Source organism: Euphorbia lathyris, chromosome 2 (assembly GCF_963576675.1).
Source record: "Euphorbia lathyris chromosome 2, ddEupLath1.1, whole genome shotgun sequence".
NCBI lineage: Eukaryota > Viridiplantae > Streptophyta > Magnoliopsida > Malpighiales > Euphorbiaceae > Euphorbia > Euphorbia lathyris.
The window spans coordinates 131,269,997-131,294,344 of NC_088911.1; the positions used below are offsets into that span (position 1 = coordinate 131,269,997).

Sequence of the window (24,348 nt, forward strand, 5' to 3'; positions counted from 1 at the left end):
TCCGAGTCGTGAACATTGGAAAGCGATTGGTAGGGTTTTAGGTTACTTAAAAAGAACCAAAAACCTTGGATTATATTATAATAAATTTCCAGCAGTTCTTGAGGGTTATTCAGATGCTAGTTGGATAAATACTATCGGTGATAGTAAGTCCACAAGTGGTTGGATTTTTATGCTTGGTGGAGGAGCTGTTTCTTGGGCTTCAAAGAAACAAACTTGTATTACTCATTCCGCAATGGAGGCTGAATTTTTGGCCTTAGCAGCAGGAAAAGAAGCTGAATGGCTGAGGAATATGTTATTAGATATTAAGTTGTGGCCACAACCGATGTCAGCCATTTCTTTGAACTGCGATAGTGAAGCTACTTTGTCTAAAGCTTATAACAAGATATATAATGGAAAGTATAGACATATTAGCTTAAGACATTCATATGTACGGCAGTTAATATCATACGGGATTATAACTGTTGTATATGTTAAGTCTTGTAATAATTTGGCAGATCCTTTCACAAAAGGACTTCCAAGGGACATAGTATATAAAATGTCCAAAGAGATTGGTTTAAGACCTATATGATTACATCAGCAACAACAGAAACCCAACCTATGTATAGTATTATCACTATGTAAAGGTTCAATGTGGTAAAAACAAGTTGTTGATAACTGATTGATATACTAACTATAATAATAAATTATATAGTATATGATTATTAGGGTGAGTCTTAGACTCTTAATGAAGCTTCATATGTTGTATTTGAACTTCACCTATATGGACAGAAGGAGTGGTGCCGCTCCTAATGAAAGTGTGGTCTACTTTTATAATTGTCCATGAAGTCTAGGATGAGCGCATGGCCATAATAGTGCTACCATTTCTATGAACGTACGTTTATATAGAAGTTATGTGTGTGATACTTCCGGTATAACAAAAGGGATTATGGCTCAAAAGCGGCAAGCCGCCATTAATTTCGTTTTTCCTTGAAGTGTTACACTAAGTGGAGGTCCAAATCGCAAGATACCGACATTTATGCATAACTCTAATGAGATTTATTTAAACACTAATACATAAAGCCTAAGTGGGGGATTGTTAGATATTAGTCTTTAATATTGGTGTTGTGAAAATTCCACATGGAAAGAATAAGAAGGAAATCTGTATTTTATTTTGTCTAAGAGACATCTGTATTGTCTAGAGACATCTGTATGTCTAGAGAAATCTGTATGTCTGGAGACATCTGTATTGTCTGAAGACATCTGTATTTTGACAACCAGTTTTTTGGCTATAATATCTTCAATCCTTCATACCTTTTCACTTACTGTTTTAATTATTCAAATACGTTCATAGGGAAATTAGTGAAATTGCTATCATTAATTTTATGTTAGGGAAATCCTAGAGGAAACTTAGTCAGAAACCCAATAGCAATTGATAGTGGGGGCTAATATTTCCTTAAAGACAGTGATTAATCACGTCCCTATTTTATGTTTGTGATCCCATATTTCTAACAATAATTCTAACATACCTTATTCTTTAGAAAATATAACCTACCTCAAATCACCCTAATAATTCCAACCTACCTTAAATAAGAATAGAAATATAACCTACCTTACATAAAAATAGGAAATACAACACTTCACTAAATAGGAAAAAATAAAACTTCATATAAAATATAAATTTAACATGATAAATCTTCAGTTATTTCAATCCAGTTCGGTCCAATCCAATCCAATTCAGTTATCAGTCCAGTTCTGGATAATTTCGGTCCAGTTCTTTGATAAAAAAAGTCAATAGTCTGGTTCGGTCCAGTTCTTTGAGAAAAGTCAACAGTTCGATTCAATTCTGTATCTTTTTATTCGGATATTCGGTGCAATCCAGTTTCTCCAAAATCCACGCCCAACCCTAATAGTCATGTTGTTAGGGTCTAATTCTTTTTTCTTATGACAAATTCTTTTTATTCAAACTCTAAACTAACCCAATTTTTTTTAATACATTATAAGGTTAAATGAAATTTAACACAAAATCAATTTGATAAAATTATAAGTCTCCAATTTCGTGTTGAACTCCTATTGTGTTAACTTTTATTATCTTTATTAAAATGATATTTAAAAATATAAAAACATATAAAAGTTATTTTAATTTTTTATATTATTTTATCGTTGTTAGGTCAACCTTACTTTGACTCAAAATTCATGTGTTATCATATGAGATGAATATTAATTCGATTGGTTTATAAAAAAAAATAATTCCATTGAAAATAATTTAATAAAGTTAAACCTCGATAAATGAATGTTCGATAAAGTAATAACTTCTTTTGTATAATAAATTCTTTCGGTCCCGACTTGGACCAATGGACTAAAGTAATAACCTCACTAAATGCATTAACTAATAAAAATATTTAAATCCTTAAGAGCCCAATAAAAATATAAATTAATAATTATTGAATTATATATATATATATATATATATATATATATATATATTTTAATTAATCAACTAGAAGTCACTTCTTCTAGAAAAAATGCATATATAGTTGATTGTTTTTTCTTTCTACCTAAACCAAAATGAACACCATCCTTCACTTTTTATAGTGCAAACACAACTTCTGGTATATTTTACTCATGTTGTAACAAGTAGTTGTTTAATGTGACTATTGCTTGAAAAGTCTCTTTTGACGATACATTTGCAACAACGTAACTACCATTTGGCTCTGGATCATTTCCATCATAATTATTCATTATTGACTGGATAATTTCTTCTTCTGTATGCATTTTAGAATGAAAAATTATCTATAAAATAATAAATATTGATTTATCGATAAATGAATAATTTATTTATTATTTATTTATCGATAAATAAATAATGTAGCTTAATGAATATTTTTTCCGATTCTAAGGATATGCATTTATCGAGGTTTTACTGTAAATGATTTTTTAAAATGAATTAATGATTAAATTTAGGGTATTGCTAAATACCGCCCTTAATTTTCGTTTCACCGCACTGTTTTGACCATTTTACCCTTGCCACTTTTTTTCCCCCTAAAACCTTAAAAACTCTCTCTAGTTTTCTCTCCCGAGCACAAATCCCGGATTTGAAAAAAATGGATCAAAACATTCCCGAAGACAATGAGTTCGAACACGAGGTAATATTACGAGAATTAAAAACGTTATTAATCATTTTTTTATTTTTTTTATTCGAATTTTGCCTGGGCGGGTGGCGATTACCACCCGTTCCTTAGGCCGATCGGATGAACTACCCGATCGGCCTAAGGAACGGGTGGTAATCGCCACCCGCTCCACCCATGGAACGGGTGGTAATCGCCACCCGCTCCACCCATGGAACGGGTGGTACGCGCCACCCGTTCCACCTTTGGAACGGGCAGTACGCGCTGCCCGTTTCCACCTATGGTGGAACGGGTAGCCTGCCCGTTCAGGCAAAAGTGGGCAGAAATTGCCCCGAACTAATTTCGAACGGGAGAAATAGGCTCGAAGTATTTTTTTTGTAATTTTAATGTAAATTTTTCGTATATTCAGGTACCGATAGAAGATTGGAACCCCGATAACATTGATTATAGTTCGCGTTTTATAACGGATACCGTTTTCTCCTCCAGTCAGGATGCTATTGATTGGGCAAAAAAGATAGCTATTCAGAATGGGTTTGAGCTTGTAATATCTTCGCACAAAAATGGGGGTAAATAAAAGTTGTTGCGCTGTTCACGGGGTGAACGATATAGAGGTGTTGTGAAAAATGATGAAGATCCTGCAATTAGGAAAAGTAAAACTAAAGCGTGCCGATGTAAATTTCAGATTAAAGCCTATCAACATGCAGACCTTTCGGGATGGGGGATAAAGGCTAAGGCTGGGTTAACTGGAATGCATAACCATACAATGCGTATGTATCCAGAGGGAAGTCGGCAAATGAGCGGACTCAGTATCGCATCTAAACAAATTGTGCGTGATATGTCTTCAGCTCAAGCAAAGCCTTGTGCTATTTTAGCAGCAGTTAAAGAAAAACACCCAGAGGACAACTCAGTAATTAAACACATATATAATTACAGGGACAAAATGAGGAGGGACGCATTTGAAGGTAGAGACCTGGCTAGTCAATTCTACCATATTGCTGTGGAGAACAAATATGTCAATTACACACAGGCTGATTCAGGTGTGATAACGCATGTGTTCATGGCACATTCAGAGTCAGTTGATATGTTCAGGACTTACCACTGGTACATCGGCATTGATTCAACGTACAAAACAAACAAGTACAAAATGCCGTTTGTTGAGATTGTTGGGATGACGCCATGCAATAATAACTTCAAGATAGCGTATGTTATTGTTAAAGACGAGACCGAAGGGAGCTATCGTTGGATTTTGCAAAGGCTGAAGATTTTGCTTGGGGATGATCTTAACCCGACCGTTGTTGTTAGTGACAGGGAGCTTGGGTTATTAAAGCCGATACAAGAAGTTTTTCCACAAGCAGCGCACTTGCTATGCACTTGGCATATTAATAAGGATGTGGAAGATCGTGTGTATAGAATCATTGGAGATAAAAGCCTTGCCTCTAAATTCAAGAATGGCAAATGGAGAACAATATTAGAATCATTAACCATTGAGGAGTACGAGACCAATCTTATGATGATGAAGGAAAAGATGAGCAGGTTCAAAGGAGTTATCTCGTATGTTGAGGAGACGTGGTTGGTGCATAAGGAGAAGTTTGTCGTTGCTTGGACAAAGGAGTTCCTACATTTTGGTAACACAACTACTTGTCGAGTGGAGAGCGAACATGCTAGTCTAAAGCAATGGCTCAATACGGCAACTGGGTCCCTTGACACGGTATGGCAGAAGGTTCACAAGCAGATTGAATCACAAGCAACCAATATAAGGTATTTGCAATTTCTTCTACTGCGATTTTGGAATTTGCATTTAGGGTTGTATCATTTCACTAACTAATAATAATTTTGTCTTCGTATCAGGTACATGCTTGAACAGTCGCGGCTTCGTCAAGCAGTCACTTTCACCGGACGCCCATTAAGCCAACTTGTATTCAAAGTCTCTCATTATTGTCTGCAGTTGTTGAATCAAGAGTTAGAGCGTATGAGAGGATTAAGCCATGAAGTGTACGTGCGTTGCGGTTGTGTATTGAGAACATCGCATAAGATACCATGTGCATGTGAACTGAAACGAGCTTGTGATCTGGAACAAATGATCAGTTCTGAGAGTGTTCACGTGTTTTGGAGAACACTTTTAATCAATCATGGTCACATTGATGAAAATGACGGGCGTAATGATCTGAACGAGGAGCAGCGATATTTTAAGTCCTTAGTGGACCAAGTCTCTAAAGTCGACCCATCCGTAATGCGTAATATTTCAATGTTTATCCATGATCAACTACACCCTGATCAAGCTCAGTACACCGAACCCGATGTCAAAATTAACGTGCGGGGGCGACCTAAGGTGAGCAAATCCACAAAACGTATGTCGAGTTCTTGGGAATATAATGAAACTCGTCGTGGACGGGCTCGTTCTACTAGTTCATCTAGGAGTCGTGGTAGAAGTGGCAGAATTAGCTCGTCTACGAACAAGGTGGAACCGAGCATCAGCCACGTCCAAGCTATAGCCTGGGTCCAGGAATCCGATCACCTCCACAGCGCTCCATGACGGAAGCGGCTCGTATACCACCAGAAGCATAATGACGGGCATCTAACTCAACCCGAGTCACCCCAAACAAATCCATCACGCACTCCTTAAGCTCATCAACAGTCGCATCAGCAGTCACCATGGCACCATCTACGGGGATGCGCAATATCTCCCACACATCATGCATCAAAATGGTCATCTCGCCAAATGGCATGTGAAATGATGACGTGTCTGGCTGCCACCGCTCAACAAATGCCGTGATCAGTGCAGCATCTATGTGACTGTGCATAATACCAGGTAAATGGAACAAGCCAAATGACTCGATACGCGACTGAATCGTCCGGGAAGAACCACTGTACCATAATCTCAGCTTCGTGCAATACCCTGATCTGGTATGACACCTAAGGACGCCCATGTCCTGACCGGCCCATATAGCACATGCAATATGTCCCAAAAAGCTCGGGATCACAGCACCATCAAATGGACCCCCGGGGACGGGGTCCTTCACAACCCAGTCATCCTTTACACTCCTCGATCGCTTGCTGCTACCTGAAATTACAGCAAACGGTAGACATTAATTTTTTAGTATATTTTTCAATAATCACGATTAACACAAATACAAATAAACACATTTTTTAATTTCTCTTACCAGAAGAAGATGCTGCGGTAGAAGAAAATCGTCCGTCTCGACCCCTCGTCACAACGCCACGATCTATGGGGATAGTATCAGCACTAGGACGATGCATAGAAGCATCCCCGTCCATGTCTATACCAGCCGCCTCATCCCGTCCCTCAGCACGCTCCGCCTGTGCAGCATGTGCCCTCCGGGCGTCCGCCATAAACCGCTGCTGCTCCTCCCGGTCCCGCCGAGCAGATGCAGTAACAGGACGTGAAGACGTGCGTCTAGGGTCAGCTCCCTCCTTATCCTGTAATATTATTTATTTATAAGGTATATTCAATTTAACATAATTTTTTTTTTCTATACGTTCGGGTTTGCCTACGCCCGGTCCGTGCAATTTTTTTTTAAAAAAATTCAAAATTTGCCCCTTTTTGGCCTGGGCGGGTGGTTTACACCACCTGCCCTAAGGGCTAAACGGGTGCGGGGCACCAGTCGGCCTTAGGGCCGACCAGTGCGCCGCAAATGTTTGGCCCTTAGGCCAAACGGGTGGCGCATGCGCCCCACCATAAGGTGGAGCGCATGCGTTGTACGCGTTCCACCTTAAGTGGAACGCGTACGTCGAGCGATCCACCCTAAGGTGGATCGCATGCGCCGCGCGCTCCGCCTTACGGTGGAGCGCGTGCGCCGTGCGATCCACCTTAGGGTGGATCGCTCGACACGCTGCATCTCCACCTACGGTGGAACGCATAGTTCATGCGTTCCACCGTAGGTGGAGATGGATTCCGGCGCCCGCCTAGGCGAAATTCTGGGATTTTAATCCCGAATTTCGGCCCGATTACTCACGATTTTGATAATTTTTTTTATGGAAATACTTACCGTAATACCTATGTATCCTTTGCCGATGCCTCCTCTTCGTGCCATCTCGTTTTTGGTCGGTTTTTTTTAGAATGGAAAAGATGTTGAGAGGATTTGGAATTTCAAAACTTATATTTGAAATAATAAGAAGGGCAAAAAGGTCAATACAGGATGGTGAACCAGAATTTTAGTGCGGTATATAATCGCCCACTAAATTTAATGATTAATTTTTTTAGTTCGGCTTATAATAAACAAAGCTAACGAGGCTCAAATACTCTTTTTTGTGCCGCGAAAAAACGAAAAAGCCGAAAACAGCAAAATTTACTAAACCCTTTCCTTCCTCTGGTTTCAATCAATGAATCTCAAGGAAACTCTCTCTTCTTCTCCTTCGTAATTGCTATTCCCAAAATTTGTTTTTAATTGTTTTCTTCTACATTATTACTCCTGCGGCATTTCCTTTTCTGTTCAAATTCAAATTTCCAAGGAAAAAATAACCCTAAATCTGCGGGGCCAAGGTTTATCTCCTTTCCAGAAAGTCTCTCTCATTATCGAATTAGGTATGTGATTATGATTAACAATGAATTTCTGTAATGGGTTTTGAATTTTTAGGGTTTTTAGGATTTGGATTCAGAAAATGGGGGCCTTAACCAGTAACAGCAAGCGAGATCCATTACCGATTTCTCCAGATTTTCACATTTCCAAAAAGGCTAGATTCTCTTTTATGCATCAAAATCCTAGTCAAACCCCAGGGTTCTCTAATAGTATCCGCTCTCCAATCTCTCGGCACCCAGAAACAAACCCGAAGCCAAACCTAGGGTTTTCGAACAGCATAGTCTCGAGAATTTCACGGTACCCGGAAACAACCTCGAAATTCCGTCGGGAAGTTCACGCACCTTGCAGAGTAGACAAATTTGGGTTTTTGAGGTCGCACGATATTGATTATAGTGAAAAACAGAAATCTTTTGCTGATGACATGGGGAATTTCTTGGGTAGAAAGCTGGAATCGGCGAAGAGAAAGGCATTTGGTACATTAAGGCATTTTCTTAAAGATAAGCAAGTGATTGACGTTGATAATGAGCTGCAGAAGTCACAGAAGGAGGTGGTATCTGAGGATTCCAGTGTAGAGGAAGTTGGAGCAAGGGAAGCAGATGGAAGAGAAGGAAGGTCAATTGTCTTGGACCAGAGTTCACGTGATGGAGCTCTGAGTAACAAGGATGATGATGATGACGATGTTAAGATTGTAGAGGAGCGGTCAGTTGTTACCTTGGACGAGGATATGGGAGTCGAGGATGATCGAAAAATGCTAGATGCCTTGGTACTGAGAGCTGGTTTGGATGATGTTGGAGTGTATAAGAAGTTGTTGGAGAGTGTCGATAGGAGGAATGGGAGATTGGAAGAATTGGATTTTGATATTCAGTTGATTGAAAAGAAGCTAAGCTTTTATCAGTCGACACGGCCTGTGCAGAAACCAGCTGAAAAGGTAATGCTTCTTCATCTTCTGGTTCTGTTTTCTGATGAAGGAAACTTATGTAATTAACATTGAATCTTACTCTTTCTTTTCAGAAAGAATTGATGTTGAAAATAGTAGGGCCAATTTGTAATGAAATTTTAGATTGTGCTCATTGTTATCCTACAATGTAGGAATCATAGAGGTTAAATCTAAAGGGTATTAATTGAATTACAGGACATATCTCAAGAAGCCTTTACCCCTCTTACAGAGGAAGAAGAGTCTGTGGTTGAACGTGCACTTTCGCGTCAATGCAGGTATGTGTTAGAGTTTTTTGACTGTTCAAAAGGTGCTATCAGGGTGTTATAGCATCATTGAGGTTCATTTTTTCCCACAGGAGGAAGGTCTTGGTCAATCACAGAAACTCAAATATTGACATCACTGGAGAAGCTTTGAGTTGCCTTCAACCAAGGGAATGGTTGAATGATGAGGTGATTTTTTGTTATAACATATAATATAAATGCTCAACTTTGCTTTTGCTTAGACCTTGATTTATTTAGTTTTGTTTATATTGCAATGTGCTGTTTAAATACAGTCACGAGTTGTAAGAAGAGCTGCTAGAGTGATTTGTTGAATTTTTTTGCACTGTACTTTTCAGGTCATAAATTTGTACCTTGAGCTGCTTAAAGAAAGAGAAAAGAGAGAACCACAGAAGTTTTTGAAATGTCATTTCTTCAACACTTTTTTTTACAAAAAGGTTGGTGGTTTGTTTGCTTTTCTTAGTCATTTGAAAGATGGAACTTAGACTCAGGGCAAAATGTGATCTTTTGTTTAAAATGAGCCTTTGGGAACTTAAGCTCGCCTGAAACTTTTGGTTCTTAATGTTAGGAGTTTCAGATGTCTCCGTTAAGTGTATGAATCACTAATCTTTCTTGAAGTCATTCTTATTCTTTCCCTTGATATTGTTCATGACTCATGTCTTTACTGTTAACAATTTTATAATTCAACTGAAGCAGTATACTAATTTTCTGTACTTTATCTTTAGAACTCCGTTGATATTTTTGCAGCTACAATGTCTTGCAAAGATTTGATATCTGTTTTTTGAGCTCGGAACATCTTACAAATATTTTTGTAGTACTAGCCACTTGAGGATGTAGAATATTTCTAGAAATGATGTATTGATTTACATATTTTTTTTCCTCTTTTATTTTTTCTGGCTTTTTTTCCCCTTCACATTATACAGTATTACCTTGTTTATATTTGCATTCTTTTTTGTTATTTGATTGACCCGAATTTGTTTAATATCCAGTTAACAAGTGGGGCAGCAAAGAAGTACGATTACAAAGCTGTCAGAAGATGGACCACAGAAAGGAAGCTGGGATATTTCTTGATTGAATGTGATAAAGTAAAACAACTTACATTTTTTCATTTCCTCCTATCTTTCTCTCTTTGTGAATTCTGCCCTTAACTGTGGTTCAATCTTCCTATTGTGCTCAGATATTTGTCCCAGTTCATAGAGATATACACTGGGTCCTGGCAATTATTAATAGAAAGGAAAAAAAATTCCAGTATCTTGATTCTCTCAAAGGAAGGGATTTTGAAGCGCTGGAATTTCTGGTATGCTTAACTCATTTGTTTTGTAAGTTTGGTTAATGAGGATTTCTGTAATTGGATTTATGATGTTGCCAACCATTTTTATTCTCTACAAGATGTCCCTGGCATTCAAATTAACTAAGCTGGTCCTAGTAGGATGTTATCATAATCAAGTCTGTCTTTTATATATATTCAGCTGCTGTGTATCTCAACCCAATCAATCAGAACTATATGGAAGTAGAATCTAGGAAGCAACGGACTTCTAGGAGGTTAATGTACGAGTGTCCGACACTCCAAATTAAGTGTCCCCTCTTTTCTTTTTTAATACGGGGACACTTTTGGTATACACTTTGGGGACATGGTTTCTTATTTAATTAGAATATAGGGATTTTTGTAATAATTTACAAAAAAGGGGTTGATATACAAAAAAATTAAAATAAAACCTTTATAAAAAAAGAAATCAAAATCTAAAGAAAAGAATATAGCAGCCGCCCCTTTTTTGATAGTTTGAGTAGTTTAATTTTGGTGAATTAGTGACCTATTATGGATGCTATTTATTGTTTATAATGACTTGTGAGTGTTATATATATATATGGCGTGTCCCTGCCATGCCCGTGTCTCATATTTCTAAAAAATGCTGTTTGCCGCACCCACACCCGTAGCCATACGAGCACCAGTGTCGGTGCTTCCTAGAGTAGAATTAGGGGTTTCATTTAAAAAGATATTAGTTGAATTAACATCACACTTGTGATTAAGGTGATCTGGGACCAGACTAAAAAAAGGTTCTTTGGGATTTCATCCTTCGATTTTGTGCTGTAGTATTTTCTTGTAATTTAAGAGTCATAAAATCTTGTGAAACTCTATTTTGCTAGCGTAGTTCACCACATGCTATCTCTGTTCATATGATAAGAGGGCTTCTTGTCTAATTATCATCTCCCTTAGATAATTGGAAAAAAAAATTCAATGAGAGACTAATAGAGATAATCTGAAAGTTTCTAGAAGGGTGAACAGTGGTTGTCGTAACCATGGGTGCTCAATGTAACTTCAGGATTGTGAAATTTTTCAAAGAGGGCTGTGATGTAATGTAACTTAAATTACTTACTGACATCTATACTGCAGTTCGAATCCCTGACAAAGGGTTAGGGCTTGTATGCATTGCTATTTGATAGTTGTGAGGAGCCTAGAGTTGCCCATCTTAAGTTTTGCACCGTCAGTTTTTCATCCTATGCTTTGACAGACTATGTGCTTGCGAGCTGCTTAAAATTGCAAAATTTATTTATAAGAAACAAGGGATGGAAGTTTCACTTATTTGAGTCTTCAAAACATTGCTAATATTGATACTTTATTTCTACCAGGCTAAATATTTTGTTGACGAAGTGAAGGACAAGTGTAAAAAGGACATTGATGTCAGTAATTGGGAACGCGAATTTCTTGTAGATCTTCCTACACAGCAAAATGGGTACGCATACTTCCATTTTTTTTAATCAGAATTACATGTTTAAAAGATCCCCTATAACATCCACAAAGGTGTTTTCTCAGTGTAGAGATTATAACTAGACCCTCTTGAAATTCAACCTCTTATGGTTTTATTGTTTGTTAAGGCGGACGGCAATCCCCCACCCCACCCCATCTATCCTTATATGGGGCCAAATATCAGCTGTTATGATCTAAAATAGTCTTTTTCTTGCATCATTTGAATCCATGACATTTTCTGTCTACCACTAACCTTATTTTTCTGATGTGAGATGTCATTGTCTTGTTATGTTCTTTAAAAAGCGGAGTTTTATGTTTGTGTTTGGAAACATTTAAGCTGATGTAAAGTTCATGTCTATGTTCAAAGAATGCTCGAGAAATTCACATATAATTTTTCTGCAGTAATTAACTTTTAAAGCTCCTTATTAAACCTTGTATTTTATATATAGGTTTGACTGCGGTGTATTCATGATCAAGTATGCAGATTTTTACAGCAGAGATATTGGACTTTGTTTTAGCCAGGTAAGAAATTAATGAATATGCTGCTGTGTACAAAAATTAGATGGAAACACTTGTCTCTTATTTTCATGTTAGAAGGCTTAAAAACTGTTGTTGGTTGATTGAGGCTTTAAACATGTGGATTCGAAAAGGCTAATATCCATTCTGCCAGCCAGACCAATTATTCTAGGGATAAGGCTGTCATTTTCTGACACGACCTGTTTAACATGATTTTGCATTTATATCATACATAGTTATGTGAAATATATAGATCACATAACGTGATTATGACATGACAACCCGTTTTGACACCCCTATCCTATCTGGGGATAAAACACCTACTAGTGGTAGTTGTTTATGGAAAGACCATTCTTTGATTAACTCCATTCTCTTTGTGCATGTTATAGCCAAATTATATGATCATTGGTTCAAATTGTAATAGCACTTTGCGGTACCATTATTGTTGATTATATGAAAATAGCATCCCGAGGCTCCCAAATTTTTCTACTTATGTAAGACGAAGAGCGCTTGATGCGCCGGTTAGGAGGACTGAAGAGTGGCAAAGGGATGTAGTGGTGAGGGGTAGGGGTAGACCTAAGCAAACTTGGAGGATGGTGATCGAGAGTGATGAGTTTATTAGGGATTGAGGAGAATATGGTAGTGGATAGGACAGAGTGGAGGGAGAGAATTTGTGTCGCTGACACGACTTGATTGCACGGTTTCATATGATGGTTCATGTTAGCCGACCCCGAATCATTTTGGGACTAAGGCTTTGTTGTTGTTGTTGTTGTTGTTGTTGATTAAGCTACTGATTTTTCAATTTGACACATTTAAGTCTCGATGAATTGTAATTGCACACATTAAGCCCCCTATTTACCAGGAAAATTAGCTTTGAACATTAAATTTGGTTCAAATTGCATTTTTAACAGTTAGAAAGCTTTTTTTTTTCTTTTCTTCTTATGACTAGAAAACTGTAAAAATCTCATTTCTAGCTGTACAAAATGCAATTTAAAACACAGGTGAAATGAAATGAATAATGTTCTTTTTAACCAAGTTTTGATATTCACCTGTCTTATAAACCAGGGGCTTAATGTGTGTGATTGTAATTGATTGAGAGCTCAATATGTCAAATTGAAAAGTAGTAGAGATCAAAGGCTTCAGCGTACTTTTTTCCTTGATTATATGTTGTGTGCTTCTTGTTCTGGTTCATGCTTCATTTTGCACATTTTAAGAGCGATAATCAAGATCATCTTTTGTGTATTTTCATGAATCATGATTGTCATTTTGAACTCAAATCAATGACTTGTTTTGTTGGGTTCTGTTTCAAGGAGCACATGCCCTATTTCCGAAAGAGGACAGCCAAGGAGATTCTAAGACTGAGAGCCGACTGATTTGAAAATTCAAAAGCGTTACTTCTCGTCCCCTGTTCTGCAAACAGCAGATGTTCGAAATTAGATTGTGCTCAACCTTGTGAATAGTGGAGCATTCATTCAACATTTGATGAAATCGGTAAAAGCAGTTTTGGTTTGTCTTAGTTGGATTGATCAGTGAAAGATTGTTGTTGCAGTGATTGATCATTGATGCGGCATTTTATAGCACATAAAAGCGCAGGACAAGTGTTGGCTTATATACTCTGCAATTAGTTGAAGCTCTCTCGTATTGGGAGGATTTAGTCTTTTTTTGGATTTGGCATGTAAAGAGTGTCATGTTCTCTCTTGATTTGGCTTTTCCTGCCTTAGGTTTAATGATTTGTTTCTAGTTTTCCTTTTTTTGGTAAATGAGAAATATACATGCTTCTGTTCCCCTCGTTACTTTTCTAAATTTCCTTTTTATTTTAAATAATTAAAATAAATATTTTTTTAGAAGAATTAAGTTGATTTTTCCTTTTAGAAAGCTGGTTTCGTCACTCATTTAGTAGTTCATATATAGAGCTGAGATTTCACGATTACTTTGTACATCCGCAGATTTTCGAAGTTAAGAAGAAAATGGAAAGGATAGGAAAGTAAAAGATTTAATTTCACCATTGTTTGTCTTAAAGAAAAGAGAGGGTAAGATATAACAGAAACTGAACAAGGGTTATTTCTTATAATAAATTCTCTTTGCATATCTTTTCCTATTTATTAACCGTTACTAATTTTTAATCTTGTGGTTCTTAGTCTATAGATATTCTGTTAGTTTTATTCTTTCAATCTAACATGAATTTGCAATTTCTATAAAATGGTCCAGTACGATCGAATCCGGATCAGGCTGGCATGACTTGCATATTATCATTTAGAGCTATAAATTTCGTACACATTTATAATCTTGTAAAATATATAAAAAGGTAACACAACAATACAATTTTGACACCAACACTCTTAATCTTATGGGTTGAATCGCCTCATCTCTAGAGCAAATATGGTTTCGAACCCCTACTTCCCTACTACGGCATGCGCCTTTTCAAGCTCGGGAAAAAAGAAGAGGTTCCATGGAAAATGTGATCATAAAACTAAAACAGAAAGCCAAAAAAAGAAAAAAACTGCAAAGTAAAACAAATTGATAATCCTTTTTATGTAGTAAATATATCTTCAACATTTTTCTATCTTTCTTACACAATTTCTTTTTAACGCCCCAACACCACATTGGAAGCATCTGAATATTACATTTATAACAATGCTATCGGCGGTAATGGATGTGAAAGAAACCCTCACCACCTATACCAGAAATTGCCTGAATAGCAGCTTTCGAGAGTTGGGATGCCGCCCATAACATCCCTCTATGACTGCAGGGATTTAACACAAAAAAGCCTGTAAGTGAAAATATATACAAGCTTGAGTATTTTGTGGCGTAAAACACATCCATGGGTCTCAACTTTAACGTTACTAGTATAATGGCTCTTGAACTTCAAAACCAAACATAAAAGTCGCTAAATTTTGACATATACTTATATTCAACTGGTCAACCGTCATTTGGATTTTTATGTCAAATTTCAGGGAACTTTTATGTCCGATTTTAAAGTTTGTAAGCTATCATGTTAGTAACGCCAATGTTTAGACGTCATGGGTGTATTTTACCCTATAATTGTGACTAGATCTCCCTAACAGGAGTCAATTACACCAAATTGAAAAACCGTTCGACAATGGAACAAAATCACATTGCTAGAAGAAATTACAAGCAGGGCACAAACAAACTGCTGTAGTATTAACGAGGAACTCTCTTTCGACTAAGTATTTCTTGCTCTTTTAGTCGATGCTGAAATCTTGCTAGGCGAGCTTGAAGACTAACTAAACCTGCTGCCTTGCGTGATAGCACAAAGCTCAACTGATTTACGTAGTTGTCGATGAGACTGCCTGGTTGGTCTACTTCTGCCAACAATTTCATTTCCTGGAACCCCAAATAACACAAATTTGATTAGAGCATATAACAATAAGCAGTCCCAAGGCAGAATCAGTTGATAACTACAATTAGGGTTGTCAATTTCTGACAACACGTTTTACAGAGACAACACACCTGACACAGCCCGTTTGACATGATTATCTTTTTTTTTTTTTTTTTGTATTTATATCATATAAATTGATGAAATATATTGATTACATAACACGATTATGACACAACAACTTATTTTTTGACACCTCTAATTCCAATCCCCCAACTAACAGTAAAAAACACATCTTGATTTTACTTAACCATAAAGGGATGGATCAACATTTACCTCACGAACAATCTCCATAGTATCCTCTATCTCTTTTCGATGAGCAGTGATTAGAGCCTCTTCTTCCTAGAAACAACCCCACAAAAAAAGATCAATAGAGAACATAACAAATGCAAGTAAGAAGCAGCATAATGTACATTACTCACCTCGAGTATTGCATTGATATTCCCATCTGAAGGGGGATCAGGCTCATAATGTCGCGACCCAGTATTACTTGTGTAATTACCTGTATTCTGCTGCCTCGAGTTTGTAGCGGGAAATTCAGGTATATTGCTTGTGGCATAATTACCAGTATTTGGCTGCCTCAAGTTTGAAGAGGAAAACTCAGGTATATTGCTTGTGGTATTCTGTTGCCTCGAGTTCGTAGAGGAAAATTCAGGTATATTGCTTTCTTTTTTCAACCAGTTACCTAATTTTTCTGATTTTTCCTCCCTCCCTTTTCTACGAGGTGGTGACACCTTTTGCACCTTCTCTTCTGCATCCAGTGAACTTTGAGAGTACAATGAGGAGACTTTCTGACTTGTAGAACCAGCATTTGAATTATTAATTTCAAACTTCTCCCTGTCCATTGAGCTCGAAGGTCCACTTTGTTCTCGTCCATTTGAGGGATAACTTGAAGTCAAACTTGAGGGCGGTTTCTCATAATCACTAGTAGAATTGTAGGAAAAGGTTTCTTTTTCTACAGCCCTTCTACCAGTCTCCACAGCTTTAGCTTCTGGTTGCTCAAAAACATCATCTACATCAGAAGACAGAGGTAAAGAAGATGTTGATGATACATCTTTAGTAGTAGGAGGTAATGAATTTACAGTCTGATCCTTTCTTGGATTTCCACTTTTCGAAAGACTTTTAACCCTGTCAATTTGAATAAATTAAGTTTAGCTCGAGATTCATAAAAAGGACGAAGAACTGTTAATCGCAATAAAACATAAAGCTTATGTTCAGAAGGAATATAAATACCTATCAGCATATCTTAAAGTATTGAGTGTATGTTCACATGAGCCTGCATTTGGAGAAATGCAAGAGATCATGACTGTCCTAGAGTTTCCGACAAAAGAGTCGCGGAGAACTTCTGTGAGTTTGCTACCACGGAATGGTATATGAATCTGGTCATTGTCCAGAGCACGAATGCATTCCTTAAGGGCCAAAAGACTCTTATTAATTTCAGCACCTTCAATCCTGAAAAACAATATTATTGCATCACGTGTAAAAAACCTTGCATTCCCTCAACATGTAAGTGAACGACTAGACAGGAATGGCATGTAACTGAAACTTTTTGTACGACACAGCAAGAGACACAAAAAGAAACAATTGTATTGCTTCTTTTTGCAGTACAAATACTTCAGAATTGGATTAAAGTGCGCATTTAAACCATGTAATCTTCAGAGAAACCTCAGGCCAACTGAGAATCATATAATATTTACAGATTAAGATGCTAACTGCAGGTACCAATTTGTCAATGAGACACCAGGATCAATTTGATCAAATAACCTTGCATCTAGATATTCAAAAATTCAAGGAAGACCTGGTAGTGGAAGAATACAAATATCATGAAACAAATTCACAATTAGAAATACAGCTAAAATAGCAGGTACCTAGTTTGTCGATCATTGTCTGTGGTGTCTGCACCTCGTTCACTTCCAGCAAGATCAATAAAAGAAATTTTCCCAACCACCTTTCCACTTCTAGATTCATTACCATCATTGTTTCTCCTGGATTCTTTTACCTCAACATGCTTTTTAACAACAAGCTGTAGTATAGCATGTGATCTTGAAGATTCCTCATTGGCACCAGTAGAACCTGTACTTCTTGCTGAATTTCCCCTCTCAATATATTCCTTGACAATCTGTACATCAGAAACTTCAAATTCTTGCAATCCAACTATGCAAACCTGTTGTCGCCCATCTTCTCTCATGCAAAGCTTCCTATTTGGGAACCGAAAAGGCGTTCAGCAACATATGCGAGTGCAATTGATCAGTCGTTAACCAGTCATGGATAAGGTTATGATAGACATTATATCAGCAGATATTTCTAATCGTTAACCATTTACCATGAAGGAACAATATCAACAGAATTTCAGCATCTGTTTGCCCAATTATTAAATATATACTTGAAACAAATTATTTAAAAGAAAGGTGAATAAAATCAACAAAAGGTACTCACTTTCTATCACTGAGAAGATCATAGAGTTTGCCACCATATATCTCGAAATAGCTAAGCCACAGTTTGAATTTCTGATTTCGATAAACTGGCTGGTGCAAATATCTAACAAGGTCTTCAGCAGCTCTTAGAGGAAGTGGTTGCATGGTGAATGTCTTACCACTACCTGAAATAAAGATATCACATCTTAGAACCGAAGAAAACAGTTTAAGACCAGGCTAAGCTTCAGATTAAATACAACAACAACAACAAAGCCTTAGTCCCGAAATGATTCGGGATCGGCTAACATGAACCATCATATAAAACCGTGAAAGTCAAGTCGTGTCAGCGACACAGATTCGCTCCCTCCAATCCGTCCTATCCACTACCATATTTTCCTCAATTCCCAGTAAACTCATATCACTCTCGATCACCCTCCTCCAAGTTTGCTTAGGTCTTCCCCTACCCCTCACCACTACATCCCTTTGCCACTCTTCGGTTCTCCTAACCGGCGCATCAAGCGCTCTACGTCTCACATGGCCAAACCACCTTAGTCGGTTTTCTCTCATTTTATTCTCAATAGATGTGACCCCTACTTTTGTCCTAATTATTTCATTACGCACCTGGTCCTTTCTCGTATGACCACACATCCATCTCAACATACGCATCTCCGCCACCGACATCTTATGGATGTGGCAGTGTTTCACTGCCCAACACTCCGTACCATATAACAATGCTGGTCTAATTGCCGTCCGGTAGAATTTTCCCTTCAATCTATTAGGCATGCCGGGATCACAAAGTAAACCCGTAGCACTCTTCCACTTCGACCAACCAGCTCTAATCCTATGAGCAACATCTCCATCTACTTCTCCATCCGTTTGGATAATAGATCCTAAATACCGGAAGCAATCCGAGGCCTGAACAACTCTCCCATCTAGGGTGATTGTCCCTGCCTCCCTACTCCTACGGCCGCTAAACTTACACTCCAAATATTCTGTCTTACTTCGACTCAACTTAAAGCCTCTAGATTCTAGAGTTTGTCTCCATAGTTCCAACTTCCTCTCCACTCCTTTCGTCTCATCAACCAACACGATATCATCTGCAAACAGCATGCACCATGGTATACCATCTTGAAGTGAACTTGTTAGTTCATCCATAAAAAAAAAGGGCGGCCCGGTCGCATTACGCGTCCCCGCTGAGCGAGGGTCCAGGGAGGGGTCCCACCACAAGGATGTATTGGGGGCAAGCCTTCCCTTGCCAATTTAATTGGCAAGAGGCCGCTCCTAAGACTCGAACCCGTGACCTCTGGTTGTTAGTTCATCCATAACGATGGCAAAAAGAAATGGGCTTAGTGCGGAACCTTGATGCACTCCAATCGTAATAGGAAACTCTTCAGTCTTCCCAACACTAGTACGTATACTCGTGCATACTCCCTCATACATGTCCTTTATGATGTCAATATATTTCCGCGAAATGCCTTTCCTTATCAAGGCCCACCAAAGTACTTCCCTTGGTACCTTATCATATGCTTTCTCCAAGTCAATGAAAACCATATGCAAGTCTTTCTTCTTATTTCGATAGTGCTCCATTAATTGTCTCATTAGATGGATGGCTTCCATAGTTGATCTTCCCGGCATAAAGCCAAAAACCCCATCCTATTTTCCTTTTCTAATCTATGTCAACAGAAAAAGAAAACACTAAAGCAGAATAGATGCAGTACAACTGCCATCAATTTCAAGTTGCTTGATGCTTCCAACTATTGCTGGTTTTGTCCATTTCATCAGCTTCCACTAATTGTGCATACGCATAAAGACCCAATCAACTGTCTTCAATCTCAACATAACCCTGACAACATAGATAACATGAAATATAGCAAGTATGGAAAGCAATCTTTACCTGTCTGACCATATGCAAAACATGTAGCTTTTGTTCGCTGGAAAATAATAGGAATAATTGGCTCCACAGTAACCCGATAAACCTGTTCAAAAACATGAAATGTCCATCAAAATCATCAACAGTGGGAAGCAAAACAAATGTTCAAAATTAAACAAAAAACAAAGCCATGAATTTTCAATCATTTTCATGGTACCATGAACCCTAAAGTAGCTATTAAACTGTCATCTATATCGCAAACACAAAATAGTACCTCATCATTTGTGACTTGCTGATCCAGAACAGCGTCAAAACAAAATTCATGCTTCTCAACATATGCAGTCAAATCCACCTTCCCATATTAGCAAAAAAGTTAGGCCTTACACAGGAAAAGGAAGGAGCAGACTATCAAGATAAATCAATAGAAATTTCATAATTTCATATAATAATAATAAAAACAAAAAATCGAAATAAGTGTTGTCCAATTCTGAGTTTTCATATAACAAACCTTTTGCTTAGGTTCATGGACAGTTAAAGCATTCTCAGCCACAGTTACAATATCATCCTCCTTACGAGCAGTCTCTTTCTTGTTTAGTGGTCTTTTGCGCACCTTGAAAAGCAAATGCATAAAAGCATTTCAAAAATACTTGTCTCATATGTTCAAAATACACGAAATAACATATATGCACACACATTTGAAATCTCACAAGCATTGATATTACATAACCCTGAAAACACGAAAAGAAACTTAATTTCTGGAAATGGCTTGTCTTCAAAAGATTTGGCCTTTCGTTCATTCACAGAAAGATCCCACGGAGAATTAACTATCGACTATAGCATTTCTTAATAACTAAAACTAGCTAAAGAGAATTATAAGTTAAAGTGAAGAAGTATGAACTTGGTATCTCTAGTAACAAAAGGCAAAGAAAAGCAAATTACATTCAAATTCTAAGTATTTAATGTTCTTCGTCCATATGATATATTCACAACTACAAAGCGTTCACAGGAAACAACCATGCATCCATATGTGAGTAAGGATGGGGGCATAGGAATCTTTTATGTATATAATCAACTTACCACCACTCTAATCTTGGCCACATTATTTTCCCTAGTGCTGTTCTCTTTTTCAGCCGTGGTGGATGGAATAGATGGATCCGTATCATTTTGCTCTCTTTGCTGTCTGCTGCTAGTCATGTTGAAGTCATTGTCAAATCCTTTTAAACTGCCACCAGGCATGAATGGTGATGGCTCAAAAGGTTCTGTCATGACATGCTGTAGAGATGAAAAAGCGACAATGCATAAGCACATGGAAAGTAAATATCAAAGGCCACAGCTTGTGAAGCAGGTAGCTATTATACATCCAAAGGACATCTATAGATAGTTCAATCAAAAAAACAAAAGGACAGGCTAGAGAAGAAACAAGATTAGATTTCCTTATCAGAACTGCTATCTTTTTTTTTTTTGGCAGGAGGAACCAAAACATAGAAGATAGTAACCATGCAGCACATGTAGCACTAAACAGTAAACAGAGGAAATATTAGTTCAAATAAAAAGGAAAAAAATACTTATTATCCTAACAAAGAAAAATTCTATCAATAACTATAGTTTCCCTTTTTTAGTTTATTCCTGCATGTGATTGGAATCTATAACAATTGATTGCTACTAAGACTAGGGAAATGGAGATGCAAAATAAAAAAGGACTATAACAGTAGATACATATCATTTGATAAGAATGTTGTTGCTCTTCATATAATGTATTGCACTCATCAAAAGCCAAAATAAGAAGATCCGTGCTGCAAGCTGCACAACAAAACCATACCTCGGATAAAAGCTCTGTATCATCCATAGCATGAAGATCCAAGAGGCCAGCTCCAAAATCCCCCCTAAACTCTTGAGAATAAAGACTGTCTGATGCAGCAATGCCAGCTGAAGTTTGGGCAGTAGGTGTGTAAGGCTCTGAACCTGATTCTCCATTGAAATTCAAGTTTCTCATTAGCTTGAAAAGCCTCTGTTTTTCTTCAGCAGATTGTGCTCCATAACCCTTTATGAAAGGTAAAATATAAACAATATGTTACTATGAACTACGAAACTAGAAACTCACTCAAGCAGATGAAAGAAATCATGTTTGATAGTATATTCACCAAGTGGCAGCTCGAAAGTAAAAACACAATGAAGATGTTTGCAAACACAAGACTAGCCACATAAAACTTGATGTTCAGGTAACAGAAATGAGTACAATGTGATTAACAATGCTAACAGTTAACTTCACAGGTAAGTGCAACCTTGAACCCCCAACAAATAGAAGGGTCATTTATTTGCCATAGGAGCTCAAAGATCAATCATATATCAACAAGTTGAACCGAAAGAATAATATATTTGAAAAGAGAAAAACTATAAGGAACACCTTATTGCAAATCTAAGAAATGAAGAAAACGAACTTATCCAAATTCCTTTCTCTATACAAAATCGGCAACCTGAATCCCACTGCCGCTATCAAATCCAACTTAGTAAATAGTAACTTAAGAGAACAGAAATTATGAACGATAAAGCACATCATTACCTGCATTAAGAGATTAGGAAGGAGCCGCTGATCAATGCCCGTGGAAGCCAGGGGAGAGGCCAGATGCTGCAAGCCGGCAGACTGAAGCCACCGTGCCATAACCGCATCGCCAGCATCATTAGCAGCACCTGCATTATGCAGTGGCCCACCGCCGGCATGATCATATAGTGCCGTCGTGGCAGCAGCATTGTTTTGCTGCATCTGGCCACCCATGGGGCGCTGCGATCGCTTTTGCGGCGCCAATTTTCAAGATCTATTTAACACAGCTTCGCATGTAAAACCAGACCAAACAGAAGAAAATTATAATCCACAAAACAAAAACGGATAAAAAAAAATTCAAATAAAGCAACACTCACAATGAGGAGAAAATTCGAATCCGAAGCAGAACATGAAAGAATTCCTCTAAACCGCAACTCCAATCCACAAAAACTCTGCAACACACACACCCCAATCCGATCTTAAATTTAAACCCTAACACGTCATTCCAATCATCATAAACCACATTTCATGAAATAGCACAAAAATATATAGATTTACCAGATAGAAATGGAGAGAATATACCACGAGATCAAAGATCTGTCGAGATTTAAACCAAGAAAAAGAACTCAAACTGCAAATTCGTGATCAGATCTGAAATTGCAGAAACATCACAAAACCCTTAGAATCCTTTAGGTTATAGATGAATGAGAAAGGAACGAAGATAAGCTTGGTGTGAATTTCTCTCTCGCGGCAAATCAGAAATGCTAATAGCAGAAAGCTTCCACGCTTGCACAGAGAGAGATGAAATATACTTTCAAGAGGGAGATATTAATAATATAAATAATGTAAGTAAAGACTATTATATAATTTTTCTTTTTATTTTTGGTGTATTATAGTTTGAAAAATTGTATTGAACGGCTATTTCATATTGACTAAACTAATTTAATATTTGCCCTTAGTTTTGTTTTGTTACCTTCTTTTCTTTTATTCGTTACAAAATAAATTATTTTTTTTAATAAGTGGATGGGCGGAATTTCAAATTACAAAAGATGTTGTGGGTGTAATTTTGGTAAATTACACTATTAGTCACTAAAGTTTGAGTTCTGTTTTTTATTGCATTTTATTTTGGTGAAAGTTAACTTTCATTTTATTGCACTAAAGTAGTATATCATACTGCAAATGATTGATTCTTACATATAAAATATAACAGTCGTACGATTGAAGAAAATATATTTTATATTTACTTAATCCAATTGCTTGAAATTATAATATAAAAGTAAAAAAATATGTATTTTTTTTGTTACATGACATAACGTAGTTGTCATGTGATTAGCATGTTATATGTAAACGTAAGTTTTTTTCAATGTGAATGTCACGTCGCTATTTTAATTATTTTTTCTAACTGAATTGATTGTAATGAATATAACGAAATACAAAGGAAATTAATGAATTGATTGAATTGACTTTATTGAAATATAATGAAGTTAGTGATTCATTGAAAGACCGCGGATGGAAGGATGTAATCATTGAATCAGATTCTTTGATCGTGGTACAGTCTATGACCCACCCGTTAGAGGATTCATCTCCTTTTAACGTCTTAGCCAATGATTGTCATTTTTCATTGAACGAGCTTTTTAATTGCTCTATTCGATTTGTCTGTCGTTCTTCAAACTCTGTTGCTCATTTATTTGCTAGAAGTAGTATTTTACCTTTATATCGGGGTGAGTGGTTTTCTGTACCCCCTGATTTTATTTGTAATATGTTTCTTCTTGATTCTTAATATATGCTTCATTGGTTGTCAAAAAAAAATGATGGGGCTTAAAGCACAATTAACTATAAAAAAAATATTGATCCTCGTGAATTCCCCGGGGATGAGGATTCACTGCAGGAAGGCGACGAGCATAAAATGTTCCCTGTTTAGGTTTCAGAGATGGAAATGAAAAATCCCTGATAGGTCGAGGAGCAAGGATGAAGAATGTAATCTCTCTCCCGCCTCGTCCCACCTTGTC

The 24,348-nt window shown here is 37.3% G+C and overlaps 2 protein-coding genes across 8 annotated transcripts; one reads left to right on the plus strand and one right to left on the minus strand.

The window, feature by feature from the left end:
* Nucleotides 1-7,361: 7,361 nt before the first annotated feature.
* LOC136219966 (ubiquitin-like-specific protease ESD4) lies at nt 7,362-13,969 on the plus strand. Its single transcript, XM_066007584.1, has 10 exons — nt 7,362-7,605; nt 7,700-8,570; nt 8,775-8,854; nt 8,935-9,028; nt 9,196-9,294; nt 9,847-9,942; nt 10,035-10,154; nt 11,486-11,589; nt 12,053-12,125; nt 13,430-13,969. The coding sequence occupies exons 2-10, from the start codon at nt 7,725-7,727 to the stop codon at nt 13,490-13,492; spliced, it is 1,575 nt and encodes a 524-aa protein (XP_065863656.1). The 5' UTR covers nt 7,362-7,605; nt 7,700-7,724; the 3' UTR covers nt 13,493-13,969.
* Nucleotides 13,970-14,627: 658 nt separating this feature from the next.
* On the minus strand, nt 14,628-23,169 carry LOC136219967 (kinesin-like protein KIN-13A). Of its 7 annotated transcripts, XM_066007587.1 has the most exons (15): nt 22,898-23,169; nt 22,717-22,791; nt 22,361-22,626; nt 21,620-21,841; nt 20,878-21,072; nt 20,309-20,410; nt 20,075-20,152; nt 19,825-19,906; nt 17,953-18,115; nt 17,385-17,714; nt 16,750-16,968; nt 15,939-16,644; nt 15,793-15,858; nt 15,253-15,464; nt 14,628-14,862 (listed from the first exon to the last, which is right to left on the minus strand). In XM_066007587.1, the coding sequence occupies exons 3-14, from the start codon at nt 22,571-22,573 to the stop codon at nt 15,282-15,284; spliced, it is 2,559 nt and encodes an 852-aa protein (XP_065863659.1). In that variant the 5' UTR covers nt 22,574-22,626; nt 22,717-22,791; nt 22,898-23,169; the 3' UTR covers nt 14,628-14,862; nt 15,253-15,281. The 7 variants fall into 7 exon arrangements, with proteins under 7 accessions (XP_065863659.1, XP_065863664.1, XP_065863661.1 ...); XM_066007592.1 differs by having other exon boundaries at nt 14,628-15,464; nt 22,361-22,613; nt 22,922-23,169; XM_066007589.1 differs by having other exon boundaries at nt 14,628-15,464; nt 22,922-23,169.
* Between the last annotated feature and the right edge of the window lie 1,179 nt (nt 23,170-24,348).